Here is a 27831-nt window from a genome sequence, read left to right on the forward strand (position 1 = left end):
AACCTTCTTACAAAACGTTGCAGGATTTCTTGAAATTTATCAAAAGGAACTGTCCAATCTATCATAAAACAGGCAATTATTACTACTTGGGATGCGTAAACAACCTCGCTGTATATTATTAAACAGATGTATACGACAAAATATACATATAGAAAGAACCGGCTTCATCTTCATCACTTCCATCTGAACAATCTGAGAGACTGCATAACCAGTTCCGTTGCACTAAATCTACAGAGAGTACTTGTATTTACAGAAGCTCCCATTCAGGTTCCCATGTTTCCTGAGATGATGATTTCTTCGAGTCCAAAGTGGAAGAGGGGGGCAAAAGATTCAGAGGTTGTTGCTGGATTGACCCGATATCAATGTCTCCGTACTGAATTCCCAGCTGCTCGTACTCTTTACTTATCCTCTTTTTTGAAGCAAAAGCATCTTGTAGGATTTTCTAATACAACACCACAAAAGGAGATTCATTTAGGCTCGCCATTGAACCGTATAAGAATGAACTTCTCGTAGGAAACGAAGAAGAAGAACGAATCAACGTCATTGGATGCGCATATAGGATTCTGGTGGTAAATTCATTATGGATAGTAGCACGATATATGAAACCAAATCAACAAGACACAATGCAATCATAGATGACTTTTAATTTATCAAGAATCATACAATTTACTTAACTAACATTTTCTGTTCGTGTTTCTCTAAACTTCTTTTTTTATCCCACCTTTTTTGTCGGAGAAGAATTGGAGTTACCTTGTATGATCTGTGTCTTTGTGCTCTACAAGAGTCAGCATAGAGTAATCTACGGCCCAGAACTACACAACCCTCATCAGGCTTTGCCATCTCAGACAACTCGATGCTTTCCAAACTGGGATCTGTGATATCTACTCTGCAGTTATCTGCCTCTCCTGTTGAAAAGCATTTCAATATCAGCTCTCAGTTGATACATTCAAATAGCACAGAACATGCCATCAAAACAGTAGAGACACGTCCAACTAAAGTTTTTGTTGAATGAAGGTCTTATCATACTGGTATCAAACAAAAAAAAAAACAGTAATAATGAGAACTAAAGGTGGACAACCCAAGTGAAGATGTCCTATGCTTCATGTTAGTGACCATATTCGTGTATTACATTGGCATCATGTGAGCATGAAATAAGTACAATGCATCAAATTCATGTCCACAACTAGATAAATGACCATCAGCAAAGCACGGCCAAGGCTCTATGTTGTATCAGGATAAAAAACTAAACTGAAAGTTAGGTAGGTAGAGAAGATGGAAAAAGGCAAGCAATCTTGGCAACTTCGTGTGGTACGAAGTAGAGGACTGTAATGAAAGTAAGGGGACTATACATCGAAAATGCATCCAAAGTTTTCATTGCACTTTGAGAATACAATTTTGAATGTTTCCAAGCCATAATGTTCCTAATCACACGAGCCTACAAATTTCTAAGTTGCTTTTTTTTCTTTAATAAGACTGCAGACAAGCTGATGATTGGCAGAGAGGGTGCTTCTGTTTCACTTAATGCGAGAGACATTATAAGACGAACAACCACAAGACACTCCATTGATAACCCCAAGGGGATGGCCTTGGTCAAGGCCTGGAAATTAGGGGTCTGATCCCTCCCAAGGTCTCAGGAAACCTCTCAAGTGCTATCAAGTCCTTTGGGGCCAGTTCATACGGAGCATTTGCTCCGGCTTCAAGTGGGGCCCCCACTAGTGGACGGTGGGGTTATGGTCTCCTAGGATTAGTAGAAGTATGCGTAAGCTGGCTGGACACCTGGTTATCAAAAAAGACATTCCATTGAGAGAATAAGCTAGTGGTGAAAGTAATGATGTACACACAGCATTAGAAAAGTTTGATAACTGAAATCTTATGGATTAGGACTTGAACTAGGACGACGAGCTCATGCCTCGCCTATACTAGAATAGCAGCATGTCAAAGTAATGAGCCAGCCACAATGGAAGTACTGAAAATACACTCTCAGTTAAGCATTTAAAAAACCAAAAGAAGCAAGTTCTCATCACTATTGTTCATACTAGTAAACTAGTACATAAACTGTTGGTATCTTTATAGTATCCCAGGCACCAAAGTAAAACAGTAATAAACAAAGGACAAGGAGATCCACAAAAAAAACACCAAGGACAATAAACGTGTCTCCAAGGTGAATTCTTCATTGCCATACCAATTTCCAGGGAAGACATTAGAACCTCTAATTGAGCACACTCATAGCAATGCGTATTTGCAGATGATCCAGCAAGAGAAGCAGCATCTTCAGCTGTGGATATGTCTATATATGTCAAAACAAAGTAATTAAAAGAAAATGACCAATAAGTACTATCCATTATTCCAAAATCTGAAGCACCCACCTTTTGATTCCAATGACAGGGCACTGCCGGAGAAAGTAAGCCCCATATCCGCAACCTTGGTAAGCCCCATATCCGTATCCTTGTTGTCACAAAATAGAACTGGGAAGGACTGAGAAGATGATAGAGCATCCGAGAGATCAGAAACAGCTCTAATGACATTTTCATCCGAAAAGTCTAACATACCATGAGTGGCTATAGATAGGGAACTACTGGTAGAAATAAGTCCCACCTCTGGTATCCTACTCTCACTTGAAACAACTGATGAGCTCATCTCAGAAGGTGTCAACAAGCTAGAAGTATTAGAAACGCACTCAACATCATCTAAAAAGTTAATACAATCAACGTTTTCCTTTTGGGTACTACATAGCAAAGTTGCTGTTGGAACTTCAGACTGAATCCCACTCTTTTCAGTAATGTACTCGCTTAATAATAATGCTTCATTCACGTTCTTGTTTTCAGTACAGATTAACTCAAACTCCTCAGGCTGAGATGGTTCCTCCTTTGCACCATTTTCTTCAACAACCTCAAGAGACTTTTCATCGATCACTGCCTTTTCTGTGTCATTTGCTTCAACAAGAATGTCAGACTTCTTATCTACCAACTCCTCCTTCGTATCTTTTTCTTCAAGAACAGTATGGAACTTCTTATCATTCAAAGCATTGAATTCTGGTCCCAATGATAAGTCGAGCTCTGCTAATTTAACCTGATTGGCAGAAGGTGGAGGGATCAAATGTTGATGTGTATTCTTTAAGGGATAAATTGGATACTCCTCCACAGAAGATTGGTTGATATTGGTATATACAGGATTTTCTTCAAGAGCTATCATTGACCTGACCGGGGTCTCAATGGTATTATTTTGTGCCGAACACACTGCTTGAGCTTCATGTTTTCCAGGTTTCCCCATAGAAGAAGGAATTATATCTTGCACAACATCAGCATAAAATCTTTTCACACTGTCCCCAACTGTATGCACCTGGTTCTCGACATATTTAACGGTATCCTGTACGAAAGAACACTCCAATTTAGTAGGTTCCTCACTTTAAGAGATCAGGAAACATATTTAAATCACAGTCCCACAGTTATCACCATATAGCTTGTATTAGATGGCTAGAAACATCATGAATGAAAGGATAGATATAAGCTCGTCTAGACATGTCTTGCAATACTTCTCCTATGAAAGCAGGGTAACAATAAAGCAGGCTCTCCTATAACGGGAGCACTGACGAGTTGATTTGACAACTCACAAAATGAAGTTCAATTATAGATGGGGGGAAAAAAAGGTGAGAGACAAGAAAATCCTACCTGGCTCACAAAATCATCAACTTCATGGCATATAGCCTCAAATTTCTGGTAAATGTTCCCGACCCATTTTTTCCCCTTGAATTTCAGATCCATTTTGAGATATGTTATACTGCTCAAACATACATGGTGAGACCTCCTTCAATCAAATGAGAAACAATGCACGAAAGCTAATCCCGAACGGCAATATTCACCTGTAAAAAGTCGGATGAGTTCTGTCACGACGGGGGAAAAGTGTTTCCCCCCCAAAGGAAAATGAATCAATAGAGGCTGCAAGCGCAAAAATCTGACATAAAAAACTCGACCCAATTAGCCAATAGAACTTCTAAGGCACACTTTAACCCATCTGCAATCGATATTCCACATTAACGAACCAAATGATCATACAACTCCAAACCAAACCAAACCAAACCAGCCTTGTGTCCCAATCAATTGGGGTCGGCTACATGAATCTAGTTTTTCCATTGAGATATTAGGATTCATGTCATAAAGATCTAACAGGGCTTTTACGTGCTAGCTCTCAGCTACCTAACACATAAGTACATAACCCTCCTCATTAACCGGGCTTGGGACCGGCTGTAAAAAAGATGAGACCTAAGCACGGCACAAGCGGAGTTAAATCAACATACAACTCCGCGTCTGGAAAATAAGTGGTATCATTAACCAAAAAGGCACCGAGGGGTGTCATTATCACGGTGTCACCTATACACAAAGTCAAGGGTAATCAAATCACTACACTTTGATCAAAAGTAACTGCAACGCTCGAAAGCCTCTACAAAATACAAGAATGGCTTCAAATCTTGAAGTCAATATAAATTTTCAATCACTGTGGTAGTGTCTAGTTGGGATTGTGGTGGGGTTCACAACTTCTCAAACTAGTGAAATGATCTGCTTAGCCAGGCCAGGGGCAAGAATCCAATCACATGTGCCACCTTGTTTCCATCACTAAGTAAACTAGAACTTACAGAGCTCCTGAAGCAGGATACTTACTTGCTCGAAATTTGGAAACAAAGATGGAGAAGGTTAACTATATAAAGAGGGTCAACCAACAAAGGATAACTCACCCTGGTGAAGAGGGCACGTGCACAAGTGTAGGACAAGGCCACAAGGAGCATGGACGATGGAGCTACTTAGGAATGTGAGCATGTGGTGCGTTAGTTGTTTGAGGGGCTCAGTGCTGCAGAGGTATTAGGGCATGTTCTGCAAGTATGGAGCACACCAAGTGCTTTAGTTAAGATATGAAATTAAATTCTAGTGGAGATCCCTACAAAGACCAAACAAGGCCCTATTCCTTTGACAGAGGGGCACGGGAGCCTTGATGAACCTTCAACTCTAACTGTATGCTTTAAGATGTACAAGTTTGTCGCAGAGCTGTGTTTGGAGAAATGCCCACAACGCCAACCTTGATGTGTCCCTGGGGCTGATCTAGGCCAGCAACAAGGTGTTATAGGAGACAAGTGACTGACGTGTAGGTTAGAAATGCTCTAGAGGAGAGCTGATACGCCTAGGCTGCCAAGCTAAAGAAAGATACTCGCGGTGTTAAGTAAAGCAAAAGAGGGGACGTTCTTGTGTGGATTCCATAGAATAGGCTTGGCCATGCCGAAAGGAACATGTCGATCGATTAAGAGCATACCATTAGGGAAGGGCAAAGATGCAAGGACAAGGTTTTCGTAATCCACATGTAACCTCAAATAGGCTGACAAGGGAAACCAAGTAACACGATCACGGAGACCTATCAACGATGTGGTCCGGACTCCCCTGAGAAGTGACGGGGCCATGAATTTACACGAGCGGAGCCAACTACTAGATACAACTACAAAAAAACAATCTCCTTAATAAAAAAAACAAATTTCCTATAACTAACTGTTTTCTGTGCAGAGAATAGCAGCAGAACTGAAATATGCACTACTAGTAATAAAGTTCCCAATAAAATTCTTCAACAGACCTCATGAGTATTCTCTTTCTCAATCGATTGCATGATAGTTCCCTTAACATTAGGGGCTTAAAATAACTGATTAAAAACAATAATTTATACTGACCCAAACCCCTTCCCGAATCCCAACTCATTAACAAGGACATCAATATGCTCAAAATGATGTTATTGAGGCACATATAGGATTTTAGAAGGTACAAATAACTCCAATTATTATAATCAATGAGTTAAAGTGCAAATTTTCCAAGATATTCAACGGTGGGGGGCCACCAGAAACAATTTCCAAATTCTTACTCCCAGATGATATAAAGAAAAAGAAGAAATTCATGAAACAATTTCCATATAATCATTACATGGAAAACTACGTTAGAAGTAGAACTAGCATAAAAATACTCCAATTTTTTCTTTATAATTCTCACTGTACGCCATGTTTTTCCTTCACTTTCCTAATCCAGCATGTCTGGTGATCAATACATACACCGATACAACATAAGCTTCACGGCACATAAACATGTTTGTGTGCTTGTGAACATACATAATCGCTCAACCTGATTAAAGAAAAACTCTAAGCTCAAAAGCAGTTTTTTTCTCAGGGAAAAGAAAAACTGTGATCAAGACAGATTAGGTTTTACCACGCTCAGTACCTGTTTTAGAGAATTCAAGAAAACTGAAGGACAAAACCCTAGTACAGAATCCACAAAATACGATGCTGTAGAAGGAAGAGGATTTACCGGCAACCGTAGCCGCCGGTGGATGTCGCCGTACTGGTTCAGCTTGTGCTATGTTAGGAAAGGTTTTGAGCTATGGGGAACAATATATAACGGCAGGGTTTTAGACACTTTATTAAACTTTTCACAGTATTATCCCCGAATTATTCATTATTTGCACGATCCTATCTAGACTTTGACTTTAGAGTGGGCCCACCAAATTCAAAGCCTAGAGAATCTCTGATCCACCGTCCTTTGTAGATTTTTTTTTTTCTTTTCCCAAACGGTGAGAGATGTTTATGGGTTGGCTTACACGTACCTGAATTATAATTTCCTTTTCGGTGGGTGAAAAATAAGTCATCTACGTTAAGGCTAGATAATTTATAATAAATTACTTTTTTACGGTCTAATCTTAATACGTAACAACAATTACTGTATATCTTAAAGAGCCACGTATAAAATTTGTTTCATTCACACATCAATGATATTTGTTCACCTTAGAATGTAATTTTACCTATATGGTGAGATAGGTCCGGGAGTTTTACCTCACTCCTCGCGCGGCTAGATCACGAATTGAGTTAGGGCTCCTTTGTGATCTCAAGAGCATAACATGTATATAAATACATATTGAGCTCTTTGAGTAATTAAGAAATCCTTATCCTCCAAGAATTTCATTTCTTATTACACAAATTAGAATTCATATAACTGCAGAATTATAATTGCATTCTCGTTTCTATCTCAATTTATATTAAGAGTTTCACATTATTAAATAGTTAAATATCTTTCCACATTAAAATCATTGATGCCTATTGATTAAATTACTGGCAAATATATTTAATCAATATTTATGAAATACATTGAGACTTTTCACTTAACTTATTCGACATGTCGGACACAAATATTCACCTATAGGGTTTGACACAATCGGAACTTATAAGCTTACTCAATGGGGTATCATCAATCCATTCTGGAACGTGAATTCCATTAATAATTAAAAGCTATCATACATATAACGTTGTGACCTAACACACCGAGACTATTGACTCTAAAGAGGATCTCACTCTCTAATAAATAAAAATCAATAATATTAGATATACATAACTAGTATTAATTATCTCTGTAATAAGAGTATAAGCATTCATTAATAACCGGTCAAGATTGTCTTATGAAGTCAGTACAAAAACAATACCTCAAAACGCGTCCCGTTCAATACACACACAAAGTGTACTATTACAATGAGTTGAAACTAGCTAGTACCATTCCCAATATTTAAGACAGATCTACTAAAATATTGTTCTACAGTTCTACCTTTGGTGTGTCTAATTTCATCTAAGACTGTAAAGTGGGGTACTTCATAAGAACCGATAATCCAATCGTTCGTGTGAAAGCCGTAGTTTATACAATGTAGAATAATAGACACAAAAACATAACATCGAATAATATTATGCAAACATTGTTCATAAAAAAGAATAAAATTGATTAATATATAATAATTAAATATTAATTCATTACATAAAACCATAACTTTTATTAGTATAAAATTCTTTCTAACATTAATTTGGTAGTTTTTTTTTTTCCCCAATCGATAATAGGTGATTATTCTTATTACTGCATCAAAGAAACATCGAGGGAGACTTCCCTATTAACCCAGCTTGAAAAATCCCAAAGCCAAGTGATAGGGGTCTCTTGAGATAGGGCATATTTGGCTAAAATATTAGCCACCCTATTACAATTACGAGGGACAAACATAAAGGAGCAAGAATTAAAACGACTACCAAAAGATAACGTATCGCTAATTATGACTTCCAGGCTTGCTGTAATCTGTCTCTTCCCTTGTAACATGTTGATCACATTTTGCGCATCCCCTTCAACAGAGTATGAGCATCCAAATGAACAAATGGGACTGGCCAGTGCAATGCGAAATCCTTCTGCTTCCACTATTTCGGCTGATGCTCTTCCTAGAATAGGAACAGCCATAGCACTCAAAATATCTTCAGAAACATTTCTCAAAACCACTCTCACTCTCCCGTTACGAGAACTCGGATCAAAAGCACCATCAACATTTATCTTAATCCTTCCATGAACTGGTGGTCTCCATAGCTTAGCATTACCACAATTCTCGGCACAAGTAGAAGCTTGATCTTTCTTAGTGGCCTGCAAAAAATAATCAAATTCCACCAATGCATCTTGAATAATTTTTGTTTCCGATTTCCAATTCTGCTTGAAAGCCTAATTGTTTCGCGCTATCCACACATGCCAGCCAATTGTAGCAAATAAACCCAGAGCTTCCTTCTTCACCTCCCCATTAGGCATATTCCCTACACTCTTCCACATGTCTCTAATCTGTGCATTGCATGTTATCTCCGGGCGCAAGCGAAATGGAGATAACACCCAAACTTTAAACGCTCTGTCATAATTAAAGAGGCATATGGGAGGGTGATTCCTCTGCCAAACCACATAGATTACAAATAGGATCCACTTGTATTTGTCGTTGTATCAGAGCACTATTCACAGGAATAATACCATGCAAACACCGCCACATAAACATTTTAATTTTTGCGGGAGCCTTCATATGCCATACCCTTTTTCACATATCCTCTTCATGGGCATGGTAGAGTATTTTAACAAGCAAAGAAGTGATTAGTAAGGGCTGGAAGTGGAGAATTGGGACATGTAATAAAGCTAAGATTTGGGAGGAACCATGGCTTGGAGACTCGAATTATCCTAAAATCCTCTCCCCGAAACCTCAAGGTAGCAACTGGAACTATGTTGAAGAGCTTATTAATCACAACCAGATGGCTTGGAAGGAGTCAATCATTAAGGAGGTGTTTAATTCTAGAGATGTGGAGCAGATATTGAGCATTTCTTTGAGTAAGACAGGGCTGGTAGATAAATGTATCTGGAGGGGTACAACAACAGGGTCTTTTATTGTTAAGTCAGCCTACGTTATTGCAAAGGAAATTGTTCAGACAAAACGGACAGCCCGTAGGAGTAGCCAGATCAGTGGATTTAATTTGGTAGTTAATCGTGCAAAACTTCACATCGATTAGACATCTGTACTATATCAAAAACCCAAATTTGCTCTATCAAAGTTTTGGAGAAATTAACTTTTTCTTTTCTAAGTAATTGCCAACGTTTCCGTTCCACATTTCAAACTAAATACTTAAAAAATAAGAATTTATTTTTAAATTTAAAAATAAAAGGTTTACAAAAATAATTTTTCAATTTTTTTTAAGAATTTGATAGATTTCATCGAGATCTATAAAATTAGATTCATATTGCATACTTTTTTATTTCAATAAATATGTTATTTTTTAGGAGACAATTGATTTTTGTTGGATCTCCCAACAAATCAATTCATACAACATAACTACATGAGTGGTTATAATTACGGAATCAGAACCTGCCTTATAAGTGGGTAAAGAAGCCCTCACCCAACGGGAATCGGAGGAGCTGTAGTACATCTGCCTGTAGTGCGGCCAATCTGACTATTCATCTCAATGCGAACGGTTTGGATTTAATCCGAGCTTCTATAAATCTTAACCGTCCATTGTTTTAATAAAAATTCGAACCGTCTATTACCGAGATGAACGGTCAAATTGACCGTACTACACGTGTAGTACGGGACCCCCGGATCCCACCCAAGGGGAATTGGAGTGTGCACGAAATAGAATCTTGTAAACTGACTTTCCTCTTTATTCCCATTTCAGCTTCCCTAACCTTATAGGTCGAGTTAACTGAGAACACACATGATGGGTGAGGCCTGGAAAAGAGAGCTTCAAAGGCATATTCCCAACCCATCCCATCCCCCACAACTAAAACAACATTATTGATGAGCATTTTTTTTTTCCCAGAGATGTCGAGATCAGCTTGCACGCACCTCGATAATATATCCCCTCTTTGGTCCGATTAAAGGTATGTCATCCACACCGAGACTAGGGGATTCACAAGATATTACTTTCTTAACTTTAATCGATTATGAGGGAAGCAAACCCACCAATCAACCGGACTAACTCTCGGGACTTTCACGAAAATATTCCATCTTAGCAAACACCATCAGCAATATTCTTGTATTTGCTGCAGATTATTTGCCTCCACAAAGCCTGCTTTTCTACACCAAAACTCATTCATCAGCTTTAGTTTTTTAATACCCAGACCACCCCTTTCTCTGCTCATATCTATCTTCTCCCACCTGATCACAAGATGAAGTTTCTTCTTTAGTTCCTCTTCACCCAAAGGAAATTACTTTGTTTTTTAGCCAAATTTAAACACCTAACACTCAAGGATGGAGCCAGATGGGAACTAATAGAAACTGTCGCCCCCCGACAATTTTAAAAAACCCTACTTTTACATTGAATAAAAAATTATCAAAATTTTTTTTGATTGTTTATATTCGCTTCCAACTCAACAATTCTGACTCTGTCTATGTAGTAACACGTGATTTGCAATAAAACTTTTGGGGGCACATATTTATATTTGTTAGTATATGCTCTCTTATTCCCAGTAGCCAGTAGGTATTCGGCTTGGGGAAAGCCTTACAAACTCAGACAACACACTCTTCTAAGAAAAAAATTAGATCCCACATGCAGTATATGAACCCCACGGTGAAATCCACACATGTTAGATTTGTAAAGAAAAGGATGTAGATAAACAATCTTGTGCTGGATAGAGTAGAATCTATGATAGTAAGCTTTTTCTCACTTGACAACTCCATCACGTGACTCCTCATTTGACGCAAAATCAGATACTTCACGGTCCCATGTGACGGTTTGATCTGTTCATTCCATTATCTACACGCGTAAAAGGTTCATCGTAAAAAACAACTCGATCGAATCATATTTGTGAGATATGGGCAATTATAGTTTGACCATCTATTTCTCTAAAAAATATGGTTTGTTTGAATAGATAGCTAACAATCTCCGATTAAATTGATATTGTTGCGGATGATGTATATTGACTCGAATCGTCGAACAAGGCCATAGGGGTCCCATTTTTTTCACTTGGGGAGTCACATGTGGCCGGAATCGTCAAAAGAGATGAAACGATCGTGACTCGGGTATGATGTTGGGGTGTTTGGCAGCGATGCTGAGCGGCTGATTCGACCATTCATCTGGCAATTGACGGCTTGAATTATCTTAATCCAAGTAACAGACGGTTCAGATAAACAATCGGATCAACTGCTCGACACCGCTGCCAAACGCCCCGCTTGGCAGCATCTCCCAAATGCTTGGGTTGGTTCGGAAAGTGATGGTTCATGGCTTCATGGGCTCAAACTAACAAATGAGCCCTTTCTAAAAATGTAGATATTTTATTCTGGCATAAAGAAACCTTTTCAAGTGTCAATGAATTTAATAATGGGATGTTGGCCAGTGTATTCACTTGAGAAATGATACATTAAAAGATGCAAATCAGTTGTGCTGTCAGTTAGCGGGGAAGATAGAGAGGCAACTGCACCAACCCTGTAGAGCATGGTCAACATTCAGCTCACCCAGAAACCCTCAAAAGGAAAAAAACCCTCATTTTCTTACCTTTTATTGAACCATTTTCCTGTTGCCCAAACACCAAGAAACCCCCTTCATTCTCCCCTCCTCCCTTAATAGCAAGGCCTAAGTCAAAGCCATTCCCTCCCCACAAACCCATTGGCTCCATTCAGCTTTTTTAACTTGTGTAACAGGAAAAACTCAGGTTTGGTAGTGTTAGCTCATCTCCTTACAACATCCCATTTTTCCACCTCTCTCTCTCTCTCTCCTCATATTACTCCCTCTCTCACATTTGCACAGACTTTCTCTTTCTCTATCCCTCGATGGAATTGCCTGTCAGGAGACCTCCGTACAAGCTAGAAACCAAGAACTTGTCATACCCAACTGGTGGTTCCAAATGGGTTCTACGTTGCAAGGCTCCCAAGAGGCCTCCCACTTTGATCCTGCATGATGTGCATTGCGAAGCCAGGCCAGGGGAGATCACTGCCATTGCCGGCCCGAGCGGGGCCGGCAAGACAACTCTCCTGGAAATTCTAGCCGGGAAGATACCGCCGGGGAACGCTTCCGGTAAAGTGCTTGTCAACAATTTCCCGATGGATGGGAAGATTTTCCGGCGGATGTCGGGGTACGTGACGCAAGAGGAGAATCTGTTCCCGCTGCTGACCGTCGAAGAAACACTGGTGTACAGTGCTCTCCTGAGGCTGAGAGGTGGGAAGAAAGAGGCTAGAAGCAGAGTGAGAGTGCTGATGAAGGAGCTCGGGCTGGAGCGGGTTTCGGGCTCGCGGATCGGGGAAGGGTCGAACCATGGGATTTCGGGTGGGGAGAGGAGGAGAGTTTCGATCGGGGTTGAGTTGGTCCATGACCCGGCTGTTGTCTTGATCGATGAACCGACTTCAGGGTTGGATTCAGCTTCAGCTCTTCAAGTGATTTCACTTCTTAAATCAATGGTGGTTAATCAAGGTAATGTAAATTATTTCTTCTGTATTTCCATTTTCTTAGAACAATGCTGATTTCCATAGTTGATCTAAATACGTTCAAGGAATATTGATGGAGGCAGCCTTCGGTGTTGAGAAGGTTTTGTGCATGCAAAAGTACTGAAAATGATTTCCATATACCCCTTTACCTTCTACATATATAAACTTCTTATCGGTGAAAGTCAATATTGTTAGTAGTTAGACTGGAATTATTTCGGATGAAAACTTGAAAATATTTTTTGGTATTTGACGTGACAAAAGAAATATTCAACGAAAAAATTTAATGAAGTCAAAGTGAATCAATTGATTTTGAAAAAAAAAAAATTTTCACTTTTTAAGGGAAGAATTTTTTTTTAACAAATATTGGAAAAAATAATTCAATATTAGCGATTTTTGGTGAACCAACCAACAGGTATTATTATTTGCAAATATATGTTTTTGTCACAACCAAATATAAAAAAATGTCATTTTCAGGGGAAAAAAATATGCAAAAAATGACTTTTATAAAAACATCATGGAACAGACGGAAACAATAGTTATCCATCATAAGAAAATTTCTTTAGAAAATCACTTTCTCTATGTGCAGCATATAAATAAAAGCTTAGACATAAATGAACAAACTAATACACCTTACATGTCCCAATTTAAAAACACTGGTTATAATCTCGTTTATCCTAATTATAAATACAACGTGACAAATATACCGGTCGCGAGCCGTTGGAATGACTAAAAATTTAGTTTTACAGGTAAAACCATTGTCCTAACCATCCACCAACCGGGTTTCCGGATCCTCGAGCTCTTCGACCGGATTGTTTTGCTTTCCAATGGGGTTGCAATCCACAACGGTTCACTAAAGTTTCTCGAAGAGAGGCTAAAGTTTGCTGGATATTGCATTCCTCGCCACGTCAATGTGCTCGAATTCGCCATTGATGTCACCTCAAGGTTGGTTATTCAGAGTTCAGAGATTTTCAACAACCAGTTCTTTGATGAAGAAGAAGAAGAAAACAAGCACAGACCACACGCAAACCGCATCGAAGAGAAGCCATTTTCGTACCCGAATTCGCACTTCGAAGAAGTGGCTATACTCGGTGAGAGATTCTGCAAAAACGTGTTCAGGACTAAGCAGCTCTTCGCCACAAGAGTTATACAAGCCCTCGTTGCTGGATTAGTCCTCGGCTCAATTTTCCTGAACGTTGGCAACAACCAGGACCCTGTTTCCTTACAAACCCGGCTCGGGTTTTTCGCATTCACCCTCACCTTCTTGCTCTCTTCCACAACCGAAGGCCTGCCCATTTTCCTGCAGGAGAGAGGAATTCTAGAGAGAGAGACTTCCAGAGGAGCTTACAGGGTTTCTTCTTATATCATATCAAACACCCTTGTTTTCTTTCCATTTCTATTACTAGTCGGCCTTCTCTACTCCTCCTCTGTGTACTGGTTAATCGGTCTAAGGCGCGAAATCGACGGTTTCCTCTACTTCTCCTTGGTTGTCTGGATGGTGGTTCTGATGTCGAATTCCTTCACAGCTTGTTTCAGTGCTCTGGTGCCGAACTTCATCATGGGGACGTCGGTCATCTCGGGTTTAATGGGGTCTTTCTTCCTGTTTTCTGGGTATTTCATATCAAGGGAGAACATACCCAGTTACTGGATTTTCATGCATTATTTGAGCCTGTTCAAGTACCCATTTGAGTGCTTCATGGTGAACGAGTATGGAGGGGAAGCAGGGAGAAGAAGGTGTGTGGAAAGTGAAATGGGGGTGTGTGAATTGTATGGTGATGGGTTCCTGAGGCAACAAGGGGTGAAGGAATCGCAGAAGTGGAGCAATTTGGCTGTGATGATGGGGTTCATCTTGGGTTACAGGGTGTTCTGTTTTCTGATTTTGTGGTACAGATGCAGCAGAAGCAGAAAATAAAATCGATGGTTTTTGCCTTCATAGTTTTACCTTATTCTTTGCTTGGACAAGTTACAAACAACTAGAGGCAAGGTCCCCTGCCCCTCCCGTTCCCCTCCCGAGTGGCAAAAAGTGTCGTGGAGCGAACTCAAGGAGATGCGGGTGAGCCAGCTGCGGATGGAGGGAATGTCCCGGCCCTGAGGAGGAAGAGAAGGGAATGAGCTTGGTTCGGTTGCTTCTCCTGCACACCTTTTTCTTCTTCGTGCCGAATAATTGTCTATTCATGTACTACTTGATGATCCCTCCATCCGTGACCGTCTCGGTTGTTTTATTTCTTTAAATTTGTTTACGACGGTGAATAGTATGTAATCTCCGTCACACATACGATTTGAAACGCTGAAACATTTTGGAGGTGGATTTCATCTCTGTCCGTCGGGTGTATTTGCTCAGCTATTTTGGTAAGAGTCCAATATTGGTGACCCCTTGATTTTGCTAACAAGCATTGGGGTTGGGTCAAAAACTGGCGTTTGGGTAATGGGGAAAAATAATAGAAAATACTCCTGAGGTGATCGAGTTAAGTATGTTTCTTTAGCATCTCTACAATATCTATAGTTGTATATGGCTCCAATGTTAGCCATTAGCCATTGTCTGTGGCTTCGGATTAGTATTTGTCTGGAATGTCTGTCTCAATCTCCTGTTCGACGCGTATCTCTCATGAACAGTCACTCGTAACTCTGTTAAGCCTTTGAGGATTCAAATGATAGGGAATTGAGGATAGGCATTCCAGACAGAGGATACGAAGCCATTATCAGTCATCGCTTCAGTCCGTTTTCATTCGCAACCCACTAATTTTTTTCTTCGGCAGAAGAAGAACATCATTTCGTGAATAAGAAAAGAAATATGAAGAGTTGATTCTGATACAAACCAACAAAAAGGCAACGTATAAAAAGCACAGTGTCATAGCTTAAATGACTAAATGTAGCATGCCATTATGTCATACATGTATATGAGGGCGCGCAAAAACAGCATCGCCAAAATCACCAATAGAAGAAGCTGGGAGAGATCCAAATAACCAAAGCCATCTATTGAAACTTGGGATTAGTTCCATAGTTACCCAAATAACAACTAGCATGAGTAGAATCGTCATCATTCGTCACAGGATTGACAAGTTTAGTCACAGGATTGACAAGTTTAGGAAAATTTTACATTGGAATGGGTTTGGATTTATCATTGCTTTCTTAATTAGCCTGCATTTTCTATCTTCATGAGAGTGCTCAATATGTTGAAACCTTTTGCTCATTAAATAATACTTCCCAATTTGTTTGTTTAATTTTGGAATTTCAACTTACAGTATTAAGGAAACATAACATTGAGTTTCTAAAAATACCCTTATCTTTTTAGCATTAAGCAATACTCTTTTCAATGCATAGTATTGTACTCTAGATTTATTCGTTCGTGCCGTAAAAAGCGAAAAACATAAATAAAAACTTTCAAGAGTCAACTTAAAATGAACAAACATTTTATGATATGGATAAGTAACAAATCGGGAAGGAAAGGTAGCAAGGAGAATGAAGAATAAACAAATCGGGACGGGGAGGTAGCAAAGAGAGGCAAAACATTCAAATCAAATTACCAGGGTAGAACCAGTAGGCATAGTTTAATAAGCATTCTACATAGTACTATACTAATTGACACAGTGAAATGAAGTACGCGGTTAAAGTCTAACAAGGAGACAAATCGGTGTCACAGTGTACGTATATAATTACGTAGTATGTACTCCTCACATCACAGAGAGCTACAGAGAGAGAGAGAGAGGAGAGAGAGAGAGAGAGAGAGAGAGAGAGAGATGGCGTGGAGAGAGAGAGAGAGCGGCTAGATGCGTGCTATCAAACTAATGTTTACTTGGGCGTGTACTCCGGGATCTCGAAAGGCCTTTCCTATCTTTTGCTGATTTAGGTTTCAGTTACGAGGTTGATGAAGCCAGCCAGAGGTGGCCCGCTTTTCCTACTCTCTCCCTCCCTCTCTCTCTCTCTCTCTCTAGATTCTGCACCCTCAGCTTCAAACTCCGAGCTTTTCAAGCCCTAATTTCAAATTGCAACCGTCCGACGGTGAGTCGTTTGTCTAATTATAACCATTTTGGCGCTTAGTTCCAAAGCTTGATTCTTTATCTGAATATAATTGGCGTATTTGATCGTTTTGTTCGTCTGGATCTGCAAAATGTTGGGACTTTTTTGAGGCTTTCCCTTTCGTTGGCTACTTACACACGCTCGTCCACTCACATGGTCGCGTAGAATGCATTTCTTCTTCACATTTCTGTTCCGCGGATTGATTTTACTTGACGGCCATTTTTGCTATCTTTCATTTTCAAATGCCATCTCTGTTTATATATCTTGTTTGTTATCCTTGTTCCGCGGTATTCGAATTTCCATGGTTTCATGTTTAGATGCCCAGGCACACACAATGCGTGTGCAAGTCGTATTAGGTAGAAGAGGAAAAAGTGAAAAATCTTCAATTGAGCTTAATGGTGATGAAATTTGAGACGGTGAAGTTGAAAAGAGGAGAGAAGAAAATTAGGGTGGCAGTTTTTTTTCCTCTTCTTGACAGTTAAAGGGGTAGTTTAGGAAATTAAAAATGTGAGTCAGCTTCATAACCGCCTTTTACAATAGTAATAGATACATCTATGCAGTGTTATTAGCAGTCATTATGCAGGTTTTGCGATTTTTTGGGCATTTATTATGCTTCTCTTCTATGTTTTAAGGTTATTGTGCAACCGGGGTTATTTTATTCTCTCTCTATATCTCATAACTGCACCTGGAAGGCTGGAACTGTTTGTGGTGAAAAACATATACGCTTAGAATACTAGATATATCTCTACCGCCTGTGCAATTCCCAGAGGATTAGTCTCATCTCGGGATATTACATTTTGCCTTCTCTGTTATGTCTTCGCAGATTTCGTGAGAAACAGGAAATTTAGTTTGCTACTGAGGTATACTTGGGCTTTTGAGCTGGTGTTGGTGAACAGAGAAAACAAAGGAAAACATTTAATGAAGGAATGCTGCAATAGGTAGGTAAAGAGTTTTTTGGTTTGTTGGGTATGTAGTTGGTAAAGATGTTGTTCGGCGAAGCCATTGAGAGTTTGCACGATGATGGTTTTGAGGGTTCAATGAATGAAAGTCGCACTTTTAAAGAGGTGTTCTTTCGAAATGACAGTGATACCAGTAGTAAGAGGTGTATTGTTACTGGAGCTATTAATTTTGATCGCAGTAATTGCATGGATAGGTCGTTATGGTCAAACAGTGAAAACTCATCCGTAACAAGTCTGCTAGATTCTGGTAATGTAACGGAGGATTCAAGGGATAATTTTGCAGAGAGATGTTTTTCAAATGGTAAGCGAATGAAGTTCTCAGTTGATGAGCTTTCTTATTCTAGACCTTATTCCAGAGGGGTTCTGAATTCATCAGCTCCTTCTAAAAAACTTGTGTCTGGTAGGTCTCAATCAGCTTACCAAGCAGCTTCCCGATCTGTCTGTCACACTGTTACGTGTCGTTTAGTTGAATCATCCAGTCAGGTTGTCACTTCTAGTTCCTATCTGCTAAATCGAGCTGTGACCAACTCGAGTGGTGAAACGGGTTACATGGATGTTTCTAAGTCTATGCGGCGGAGCTTGGATGGAAGTGATGAGAAGGAAGTGAATCTATGCAGAGCTATTGCTCTGCATGTGCCTCAGGAGAGCTCTGAAACCCAACTGTTGGTTACATCCCCATCCATCACTGTTGCAAATAAGTCTCTATCTCGCCGATGTGCTGAGAAAAAAAGGAGAAAGAAATGCAACTTTGATGAATTGGTATTAGTTAAAACGTCGTCGGATAGAGATTCCATGAAGGATCCTCGTCCTCTTCTACGCCCCCACATCCAAAACCTGCTTAGAGCGGCAGGATGGGAAATTGGGAGGCGTAATAGAACGGATAATATCAGAGGGGAATATCTTTACTTTCCTCCTCGTGGAAGACCTATTCGCGAGTTTCGTAGAGTTTGGAAATTGTGTGGTCAGAGTTTGTTTCCGGACAGAAACATTATTGTGCAGGAAGATGGTAACCAGTGGACCAATGCGACTCATTTCTGGGGTGATCTATCTAGTACACTTGCTAAAATTGAGGAAGAATTGGATAAGACAGAAACTAGTTCTATACTGGCACATTTGTGGTATCTTCTGGATCCCTTTGCAATTATGGTGTTTATTGACAAAAAGCTTGGCACTCTAAGAGCAGGAAAAGCGATCAAAACAAAGAGAAGTTTGGTGGTTGATACATCTGAAAAATGTGATGCTAGAGAAAGGGCATTGCGAAGTTCTGGGTCGATTATTCGTGTTCGTAGTAAGAAATGTGGTACTGGAAGTTCTGCTTATTTCAGAAAGTTGCAGAGAGGGGCTGTAAAAGCCTCGAAGGTGGTATCAAGTTATGTGTCCGAAGACAAGTGTACAAACTCCACTAATACTGTTGGGACTCAATGTCGGAGTTTCTCTGGGAGCGAAAGAGCCAGATATGATCTGATTTCTTCACGAGCTTATGGGTCAGATGCCACAGGTGACCTGTCCAATAGTTGCCTATTTGACGTTCCCATCACCTATGGAAGTGCAAATATCATGCATGGTGGGTCTGACCCTGTCTCTCCTCATTATGATGTCAATTCAAATTCGTTTGATAGTCACCGAGCAGCCCATAGTGAGGAAATGGCTTTGGAGGTCAAAATAGACGTATCAATGGGATCTTTTCAAGGGAACACTTTCTCTCAACATTTTGAGAGTCAAAATGTAGCTAGGGTCATGCAACCTTCTGAGCATATTAAAAGTGAGAAGTGCATTGAAGGTTCAAAATATAGGATGAATGGTGCTATGCGGAAAAAGAAGGCAACCAACAAACCAAAAAGGACATCTGAAATCAAACAGATGACCTTGTATCCTTATGATAGGTTAGGTCCATCTACTTCTAATAGTACTGAACCATTTGACTTTAATATGAATAACGTTTGGTTAGATTCAGTAGGACACAAGGAGTATTTTATAGCTACAAATGGAAGGATTGACACAAATTGCCAAAAGTCGTTTAATTGCTCTTCTCAGTACTGGAATGGGGAGAAACCATCTCAATGTAGAAAAGTCCCTGGAGGGAAGAGATCAATTAGATGCCGTCTTAAGGATGATGATCTTTTGATTTCAGCTGTTATAAAAAACAAAACCTTTGGATCCTCTACCAAACAGCATTCTCAGAAAATGAAGTCCCACAAATCAGAAGCTCTGAGGAAACGCAAGAGCCAAAAGGGAAGTTGCAGGTTGCTTCCAAGAAGCTTGGGTAAGGGTGCAAAACACATTGACGGGAAGTGGTCCCTCTCTGGTGTGAGAACAGTATTGTCCTGGTTGATTGACTCGGGGGTTATTTCTCTTAATGAAGCGATACAGTACCGGTCTTTAAGGGATGATTCTGTTGTAAAAGATGGCTTGGTTACTCGAGATGGGATCATATGCAAGTGTTGCAATCAGGTGCTTTCTGTCTCCGAGTTCAAGATTCATGCTGGTTTCAGGCTGAAACGTCCTTGTTTGAATCTTGTTATGGAGTCGGGTAAGCCTTTCACCTTATGCCAGCTCGAGGCTTGGTCAGCTGAATACAAGGCTAGGAAAAGTGCCACTCGAACTGTTCAAGTTTATGCATCGGATGAGAATGATGACAGGTGTGGCCTGTGTGGCGATGGTGGTGAATTAATATGCTGTGATGATTGTCCATCTACTTTTCACCAGGAATGTTTAAATGCACAGGTTTGTCTTTTCCCTGCTTTAATTGTATCAGTACTGTACTACATGTTTCATATCTTCTATAAATCTTGTTTCAGAAGCATGCCTTGTACTCTTCGCAATTTTCTAGTTCATTGCCTTGAGATTTTGAGTTTCAGTTTCAGCTCTTGGCAAACCACCAGAAATCTATGTTTCTTCCATTCATGTAGGTTCTTTGCCCATGGAGAGGCAAACAGATCAAACTAAACAGGTTGACCAAACGCTCAATAACTTAGATTTTGGGTGAACAAACAAAAGTTAGAGGGAATTTGGGACCTCCAAGTATTAGAGCTCAGAAACCATACGAGATCACCAATTGCCCCAAAAGTGTAAGCAGTTAGGAAAAGAATGTATATCTAGCTGTGTGACACTTGTTAATTATTGCAGACTCATAACTACCGCAAACATGATATGGTAGTAACCAAATCATCCCGATTCTACCATTCGATGCATACCTTAAAAACTTTAAAATAGAGAATTATTGCTTCCTAAATATTATGGATAATTGTCAAGAAAATCCTTTAGGTAATCAATTTCGAGGTTTCAGTTACTTGGATTTGACAAAGTTCTAGAGAGCATAAGATTATGTGTATTTACCTAAATGTCATTTCAAGCCATCACTTGAGAAATTCGTATTTCCTTCTCTAATCAGACTGCTGACGGTGGATTTAATTATCTTGTTCACCCAAAGGCTTGGGTCCACATTTTTAGTTTGTGGCAATCATAATAGCAATTAAGGAATTGACTCAAAAGGGCTTACCCAAAGAGACGTCAATTGGGTTTTGGCTTGCACATGCCTCACTGCTCATAGGAGTGTGTTCTCTGGATTCCGCATACAGAGCCCTGGAGGTCACAGATTCTTGCTCATGGCTTTGCCCTCTGGTAATAAGTAGCAACCACTGGAACCCACCTAAAAAGGCTTGGCAAGGGTGAGCATCACCCCTCCAACTTATGCACCCAAGGTCACCCATGCAAAATCCCAACGTGGATAAGCTAGTTTGTGTTAATCCCGCAATAGGGGAAAGTGCAGACTTACATTCCCTTATAATCTCCTTATGAGCATTTACCACGTCTATCCTCTCATTTTTCTATTATGCTTGCCAGCATTAGATTTGCACCCAAGAACTTAATGGGAATACATCTGGATTCTCTAAAATTTTAGGACGACTTGCCAAAATATGTTGATAAAATTTTGCCCCAAGATAGGAAATGAAGAAAGAATGGAAGGGAGAAAAAGAGGGCAATGCTGTAATTATCACTAGAATAGGTCATGCCTAATGTGTAGCTCTAAAAGACCTATATATAATGCTTACTGTACATGCCCCACCAGACATCGTATGGTTTTGATGGACGAATTGGTTGTAGAGGATGACCAAGATGATTAAGATGTTTATCTCTTCCGGAATCAGATCAGTTGTTTACGGGAATATGGTTTGATGATGTCTTTTCTAGTGCGTTAATGTTTTGGTAATGTGACTCTCTGTTAGAGTTTTTATGCTCTGTGAGTGTACGTGTTGAATAGTCTCTTACTGAATAAAGCTGATATTTCTTTTACTTGTTTCGGATTTTTATCTGTTTATGACTGAGATATGCCTGAACAAAGTTATCATTTTTTCTATGGGTTCCCCATTGATTTATCGGCTTGTTCTGATAAGACTGTACTTCCCTCCCTCCCCATTGCTACCTTGTATTGCATACATATTCATTACGTACTCTTAATAAGAGTTGGCATGGTATCCCTAAAGTTTTATCTCCTTATAGGTGAGAGTTTATTCCAATTTATAATACATGTTTTAGGTCCAGTTGAACTTTCATCTTGTGGAGTTTAAGGTTGCCTTGGATATCGAACTCTACTTAATCTGATCTTGTTCCTTTCTTTCAGGAGCTCCCCGAAGGCAGTTGGTATTGCCCATACTGTGCTTGTCGGATTTGTGGTAATGGTGGTGCATATGATAAAGAGCCCTTAAAATCACCTGGCACAATAAAGTGTTCACAGTGTGAGCACAAATGTAATTTTCTCCTCTTAAATCCTAGTTGATTTTTTTGGTCTGATTCAATAGAACCATCGTCAGTAAAACTTTTGTGTTTGTATTTCTCCGACCTTGTTGGGAAGAACTTTTTTTCGAATATATAGTGAAAGGGCAACAAGTGATCGCAATATTCTCTTGGTTTACTGTAATATTTTGGTGTAATATGAGTTGGTAAATCTTTCTCCAATATTCCTAATGTGATTTGTGTACTTTCTACTTCTCAATTTCGGTAAATGCAACTCTTCTTTCCTTTTCTTTTCCTTATCGCTTAGCATTTAGCAATGATTATTAATTCCCCTGGCAATCTCTGATGCTAGTTGTTTCTTCAAATACTGTTAAAATGCTTATGAAAATCTTGTGAATTTAGGGAGTTTGAATGTGCAGTTCAAGATTTGGAAGTACATATTCTTACTTCTGGTTTTTGTTGGCTTGGAACAGACCACGAGGCATGCCTGAAAGAGAAGGGTACATGTGGAGAACTGGCTTCTGATCCCTGGTTTTGTAGTGATAGCTGTCAAGAGGTAAATTACAGGTTTTGAAAATCATCTTTTTGATGAGCAAATGTCTTAACAGCCCCTTAGAGTTTAAATTATGTAGTCCTTAATAGTCTTTCTTATTTTAGTTTATGTCTGGTGGTGGTGTCCGGAAAATGTATGTACGTTTGTTGAAATGGTTTAGGGCATCTCTGATTGAACCTGTGGTTCATGAGTGTTGAATGGGAAGTCTCATATAAATTTTTTGTGTTGTCATTTACCAAGAGAAAAGGAAAGAAAAAAAATTTCAGGTCTGACATGCATATATATATTTGTTTTTCTCATTTCGTGTAGTGTGCATGCTTCCATACTGCTACGATTTTTCGATCTATTTTCCAATAATCTTGCACGTTGTAAAAGTGCTTTTCAAAATTATTAGCCTAGTTGTTTCTCAGAGATTGATCACCTCAGTTTTGCTGATATATCAAATGGATGATAACCTCATTATGTTTGTAGGACTATCTATTCAACCTGTACATTCAATGGTTGATTATAATGTTCAGTTTCACCTAGAAATCTTCTACTCTTTGGTGTGCTGACTGTTGGCTGCTCAATCTTCCGCTCCTGTAAGCATAAAATAGGAATGGTTTCAGGAGCAACTGACACTTCCTTTTATAGAGCAGAATCAGAACAGGAAGCCACAGAAAAAGAAAAAGAAAAAATACTGTCGCCATACTCAAATGTTGGTTCGGCATTATGAGTATTGTCTTATAGATAATATCTACAGCCATATGAGTAGAAGATAGGTTATTTATTTATTTATTGATTTGCTTGAAAACGAGAAAAGATGTTTCAGTTTGAATATCAGCAGGCAGTTTCACAAAAATCCTCTCTTCACATGCTGCAGATGATTTGGTATGTGACCAGTCTCATGTGTAGAATCCATTACCAGGGGACCTTTAGTTTATCTTTGAAAATGGAAATCATATAGGGGACTCCTGATTTTGCAGGAAAAATAAGAGAATTATGCAGTATGAGAGCACATTAGCATGTATCCTGCAATTACACTATTGATAATAATAGTATGACGATTGCACTATCTGGTCATTTGTTGGGTTACTCCAAAGTCTCCAAGATTGTGGACATGAGTAGAGATACTTATTTGACATGAGTAGAGATACTTATTTACAAGACATCTTCGATGCATGCTCCCCCTTTCTGGTCCATGTTTCAGAGACTCTAATTTTTTTTATAACATCGGCATTGTGCTTCTGAAAGAGTAAGGAGGTTCACAGGGAAGGCAGTCTATGGTTAGTGGTTGCTTAGATTTATGTGGTGATTGTGGAGAATTTCATTGATTAGATGTTTTAGTTTTGATGTTTTCAGTTGTCAAAAAGATACCAATTAGTTAACAGCCCAACCCCCCCCCACCCAAAAAAAAAAAAAAAGAAAAGAAAAGAAAAGAAAGAGAGAGAGAGAGAGATCCTAATTAGCATCCGTTCTGCATTTTTCTTTTTGACTCTGGTTTTCGAAAAAATGTAATGAGTTCACTGTTGCCTGCAGGTTTACTGGGGCTTACATGCTCGGATTGGGATTTTGGATGTTCTCTCTGATGGCTTCTCTTGGACACTTCTGAGGTGCATTCATGGTGACCAAAGGGTACATTCTGCTCAACGTTTTGTTGCTTTAAAGGCAGAATGCAACTCAAAGCTAGCTGTTGCTCTTACCATTATGGAGGAATGCTTTCTCTCCATGGTGGATCCTAGAACTGGCATAGACATGATTCCACATATAGTTTACAACTGGGGGTAAGTTCCTTATCCTTCTGTCTATTGGGTTATTTTGCATCTCTGTGTGTGTTGTTTTGCATGGTGATACCGTACTATTATACTTGTTGTCTGAAACTTCGTACAGTGTCATGTTTAATGGAGTTTTTATTTTGTGTTCATGCACATAATTCCAACTTTAGGTTGCACTGTCTGCTGGATCTCTTGTTTGTGTTGATACTTCTTCAATATAGCCTTTCATTGAATCCTTTGAAGGAAGCATGTAGATGCTCTCAAATCACAATCTCGGGAAGCATTTTGATCTTCCCATATTTGTGAATTCTTGTTTTGGAACTGTGCTAACCAGTGTACTTTCCTTGTGATTCTTGAATGACTTGAGAAGCTACTGGTTGTCACTAGAGTAAAAAGGATAACCTTGCAATTGCTCCAAGTCCTTTGCTAATCTGCACCTGTATAGACGTAGACTTTGAAGTTGTCATTTGGAAGATAAGCTTAGCAAATATATTAGCCATATTCCTAATTTGCATCTCCAGCAGTGAAAGTTTGTTGAAAGATATGTAACTTAATTCCTTGCTATTTGCTTATTTTCATTCTAATGAAAGACCTTTGCATTTGCCTTACAAATTTTGAAGTTTGATCTTAACTGATCGAGGCCTGGACCTTGGAATTTTTTTTCTCCTTTCTTTACTTTGAAAACTATTTTATTGTGGCTGCAGTTGGATTTTCTTGTTAACTAACTTTTCTTTTTGAGCAGATCACAGTTTCCTCGTTTAAACTACAATGGATTTTACACAGTGCTTTTGGAGAAAGATGATGTGCTTATGTCTGTTGCATCAGTCAGGTAGCTTTGGTCAGCCATCTCCCCTATTATATCAGTAGGCAACCTAATGCTGTCTCATGATAATTGGATGCTTTCACATTTGAGAGAGAGTGGTGAAGCTATCTTTAAACATTGCCCGTCTGTTGCTGACAATGCTTCTGTTTTGGAACATATGTCAGTACTTAGATATTCTTCCAAATGGCTGCTAAAATGGCAGCCCATTCGATATGATGAGAGTGCCGTAAAAAGTAGTATTAGTGACATGGAAAACTCCTATAGCTTTTGTATCCTCAATTATGCTATTTAGCTACATCAAGTAGACTTCATCCTATTTACGGTTAATTATCCACTATTTTGAGTTTGAAATTTGTTTGTTCCATGTTCTGTTAAAGACATGTATTTTAGTGCATCAGCCATCATGTAGTAGATCTCTCTCTCTCTCTCTCTCTCTGGGATTTTTCTTCCCCCTATGTGTGCAGGTTTCATACTATATGGTTATGCTCTTACTCATGACTCATGCTTTAATTTACTAGTAGTTTTTCTTTCTCATTGTAGCTTCTCTTCACTAAATTTCTTGCTCGTCTTGGCCTTTTAATTTGCGGAATAATCCAAGTTATTCAATCCTCAATTTTCCTGCAGGATCCATGGAGTTCAAGTGGCGGAGATGCCCCTAATTGCAACTTGCAGTAAGTATCGTCGCCAGGGAATGTGTCGGCGACTCATGAATTCCATTGAAGAGGTACTTTGTACCCTTGATAAAACATGCATGAGTTCTTAGTACAAAGAAACGCTCGTTTCTTGTGCTGCAGTCCTTCTACTTCGTCTCTTCCATGATAACTTATCTTATGAAACACGGAACTTTGAAGAAAAATTGTGGTAGCAACATAGTCCTTTAAATGTTTGGATTTCTTGTGCGCATCTGGAGATATTTTAGTTGAATGAACAGCGAGTTATTAATCCTTACATATTTTAAGTAATTGTGCAAAGTCCAGTGTCCAAAAGGATAAGCAGGTTATTAGCAATGGTGTTTCAGATATATTTTTGATATTATAAGTAGATTTTTCTTTCATTTATACAAGGTTATTTTACACTTAAAATTTTCTATCAATTGTGGTGGTAGATGCTGAGAACTTTCAAGGTTGAAAAGCTTGTGATATCAGCCCTTCCTAATCTAGTCGAGACATGGACAGCTTGTTTTGGCTTCGAACCCATGGAAGACAAGGAGAGAAACAGCCTGAGTGATATCAACTTGATGGTGTTTCCCGGAACAGTATGGTTGAAGAAGACCATTTACAGAAATCAAGAAACAAATCAACAAGGTGGTGCCCACAACATGTTATGTTCTTAGGCTGTGTTTGGATTAAGGATTGGTGGAGTGATCTACCAAGAACAAAGGGAAAAGTTAAGACGATACTAAAGTGAAGAAGCAAAACTAGTTCTTTGGTTTCGTATCATTTTCCTTTAAACACTATCATGCCCACCATAAATCCAAAATCCGAACATGGTCTTAATGTATGGCAGTTTTCCTTTTTCAATTCCCCTTAACCGAATTCGGATTTTTCTTGTTCAATATACATTCAGGTCATGCTTCACCCTTCACTGCAGAGGAGCCAAATGGAACAGCTGTTTGCTCTGAGGGCGAGCCCATTGTTGAATCTCGAAAACAATTGGACGGAAGTTCACCAACAGGAATCGGACTTTCTGATTGCATTAACAAGCAAGTAGAGCATGAACACGAGGGCATTTTGCAAAAGCGTTTTTTGAATTTGTCATGTGAAGAGCCAGCTTCAACGGTAGAGGGACACCCACTTGAAATGGTTTGTAATATAGAATCTATGGTTATGTCCGATGAGAGAATACTTTCTTCTATTGAACAATCGGAGAAAGCCCACGTGTTACAAGATAGTACAAAATGATATCATATTTTGGAAAATACCTGTCTCTAGATATCCAGGATTACTGCATAGCAGCAGGATTTTGCTGTCTTGTTCTTTTCTTTTTTTGTTAGTAATGCAGGTGTCTTGACCAGCTTCCGCGCACCTCGATCTTCAAAAGGAAGTTCACGAGCTTATGCGTTGGGTGATGAGGCTCCAAGAGTTGCTGGCAAGGAGAATCGAAACTTGAAAAGAGAGTTCCAAGTTACTGTGTGAAAAAACAAAATACATACCACAAGAAAAAGAACGTAGGAGAAATGAATGTGTTGAAATTTGGCAGGCGTGCGAGAGAAAAGGTTCTCTTACCATTCGGATT

At 39.3% G+C, this 27831-nt stretch overlaps 3 protein-coding genes across 15 annotated transcripts; 2 read left to right on the plus strand and 1 right to left on the minus strand.

Moving 5' to 3' along the window:
* Positions 1 to 7: 7 nt before the first annotated feature.
* On the minus strand, positions 8 to 6466 carry LOC131323388 (uncharacterized). Of its 12 annotated transcripts, none has more exons than XM_058355158.1 (7): positions 6330 to 6466; positions 3669 to 3859; positions 2596 to 3366; positions 2367 to 2475; positions 2183 to 2275; positions 751 to 905; positions 8 to 442 (listed from the first exon to the last, which is right to left on the minus strand). In XM_058355158.1, exons 2-7 carry the CDS (start codon positions 3759 to 3761, stop codon positions 248 to 250), a joined length of 1416 nt encoding a protein of 471 aa, XP_058211141.1. In that variant the 5' UTR covers positions 3762 to 3859; positions 6330 to 6466; the 3' UTR covers positions 8 to 247. The 12 variants fall into 12 exon arrangements, with proteins under 12 accessions (XP_058211141.1, XP_058211140.1, XP_058211139.1 ...); XM_058355157.1 differs by having other exon boundaries at positions 2183 to 2287; XM_058355156.1 differs by having other exon boundaries at positions 2367 to 2465; positions 2550 to 3366.
* Positions 6467 to 12071: 5605 nt separating this feature from the next.
* Positions 12072 to 15225, plus strand: LOC131323390 (ABC transporter G family member 10). The gene is made up of 2 exons (XM_058355159.1): positions 12072 to 12745; positions 13506 to 15225. The coding sequence occupies exons 1-2, from the start codon at positions 12109 to 12111 to the stop codon at positions 14666 to 14668; spliced, it is 1800 nt and encodes a 599-aa protein (XP_058211142.1). The 5' UTR covers positions 12072 to 12108; the 3' UTR covers positions 14669 to 15225.
* A 1218-nt stretch (positions 15226 to 16443) lies between these two features.
* LOC131323391 (increased DNA methylation 1-like) lies at positions 16444 to 27514 on the plus strand. 2 transcript variants are annotated; one of them, XM_058355160.1, is made up of 9 exons: positions 16444 to 16755; positions 17597 to 20456; positions 22354 to 22480; positions 22940 to 23022; positions 24538 to 24782; positions 25516 to 25602; positions 26221 to 26320; positions 26702 to 26900; positions 27163 to 27514. In XM_058355160.1, exons 2-9 carry the CDS (start codon positions 17757 to 17759, stop codon positions 27495 to 27497), a joined length of 3876 nt encoding a protein of 1291 aa, XP_058211143.1. In that variant the 5' UTR covers positions 16444 to 16755; positions 17597 to 17756; the 3' UTR covers positions 27498 to 27514. The 2 variants fall into 2 exon arrangements, 1 of the variants encoding a protein (XP_058211143.1); XR_009199167.1 differs by lacking the exon at positions 27163 to 27514 and having other exon boundaries at positions 16469 to 16755; positions 25516 to 25611; positions 26702 to 26718.
* The last annotated feature ends 317 nt before the right edge of the window (positions 27515 to 27831 follow it).

The sequence above is a fragment of the Rhododendron vialii genome, chromosome 4a (genome assembly GCF_030253575.1).
Source record: "Rhododendron vialii isolate Sample 1 chromosome 4a, ASM3025357v1".
NCBI lineage: Eukaryota > Viridiplantae > Streptophyta > Magnoliopsida > Ericales > Ericaceae > Rhododendron > Rhododendron vialii.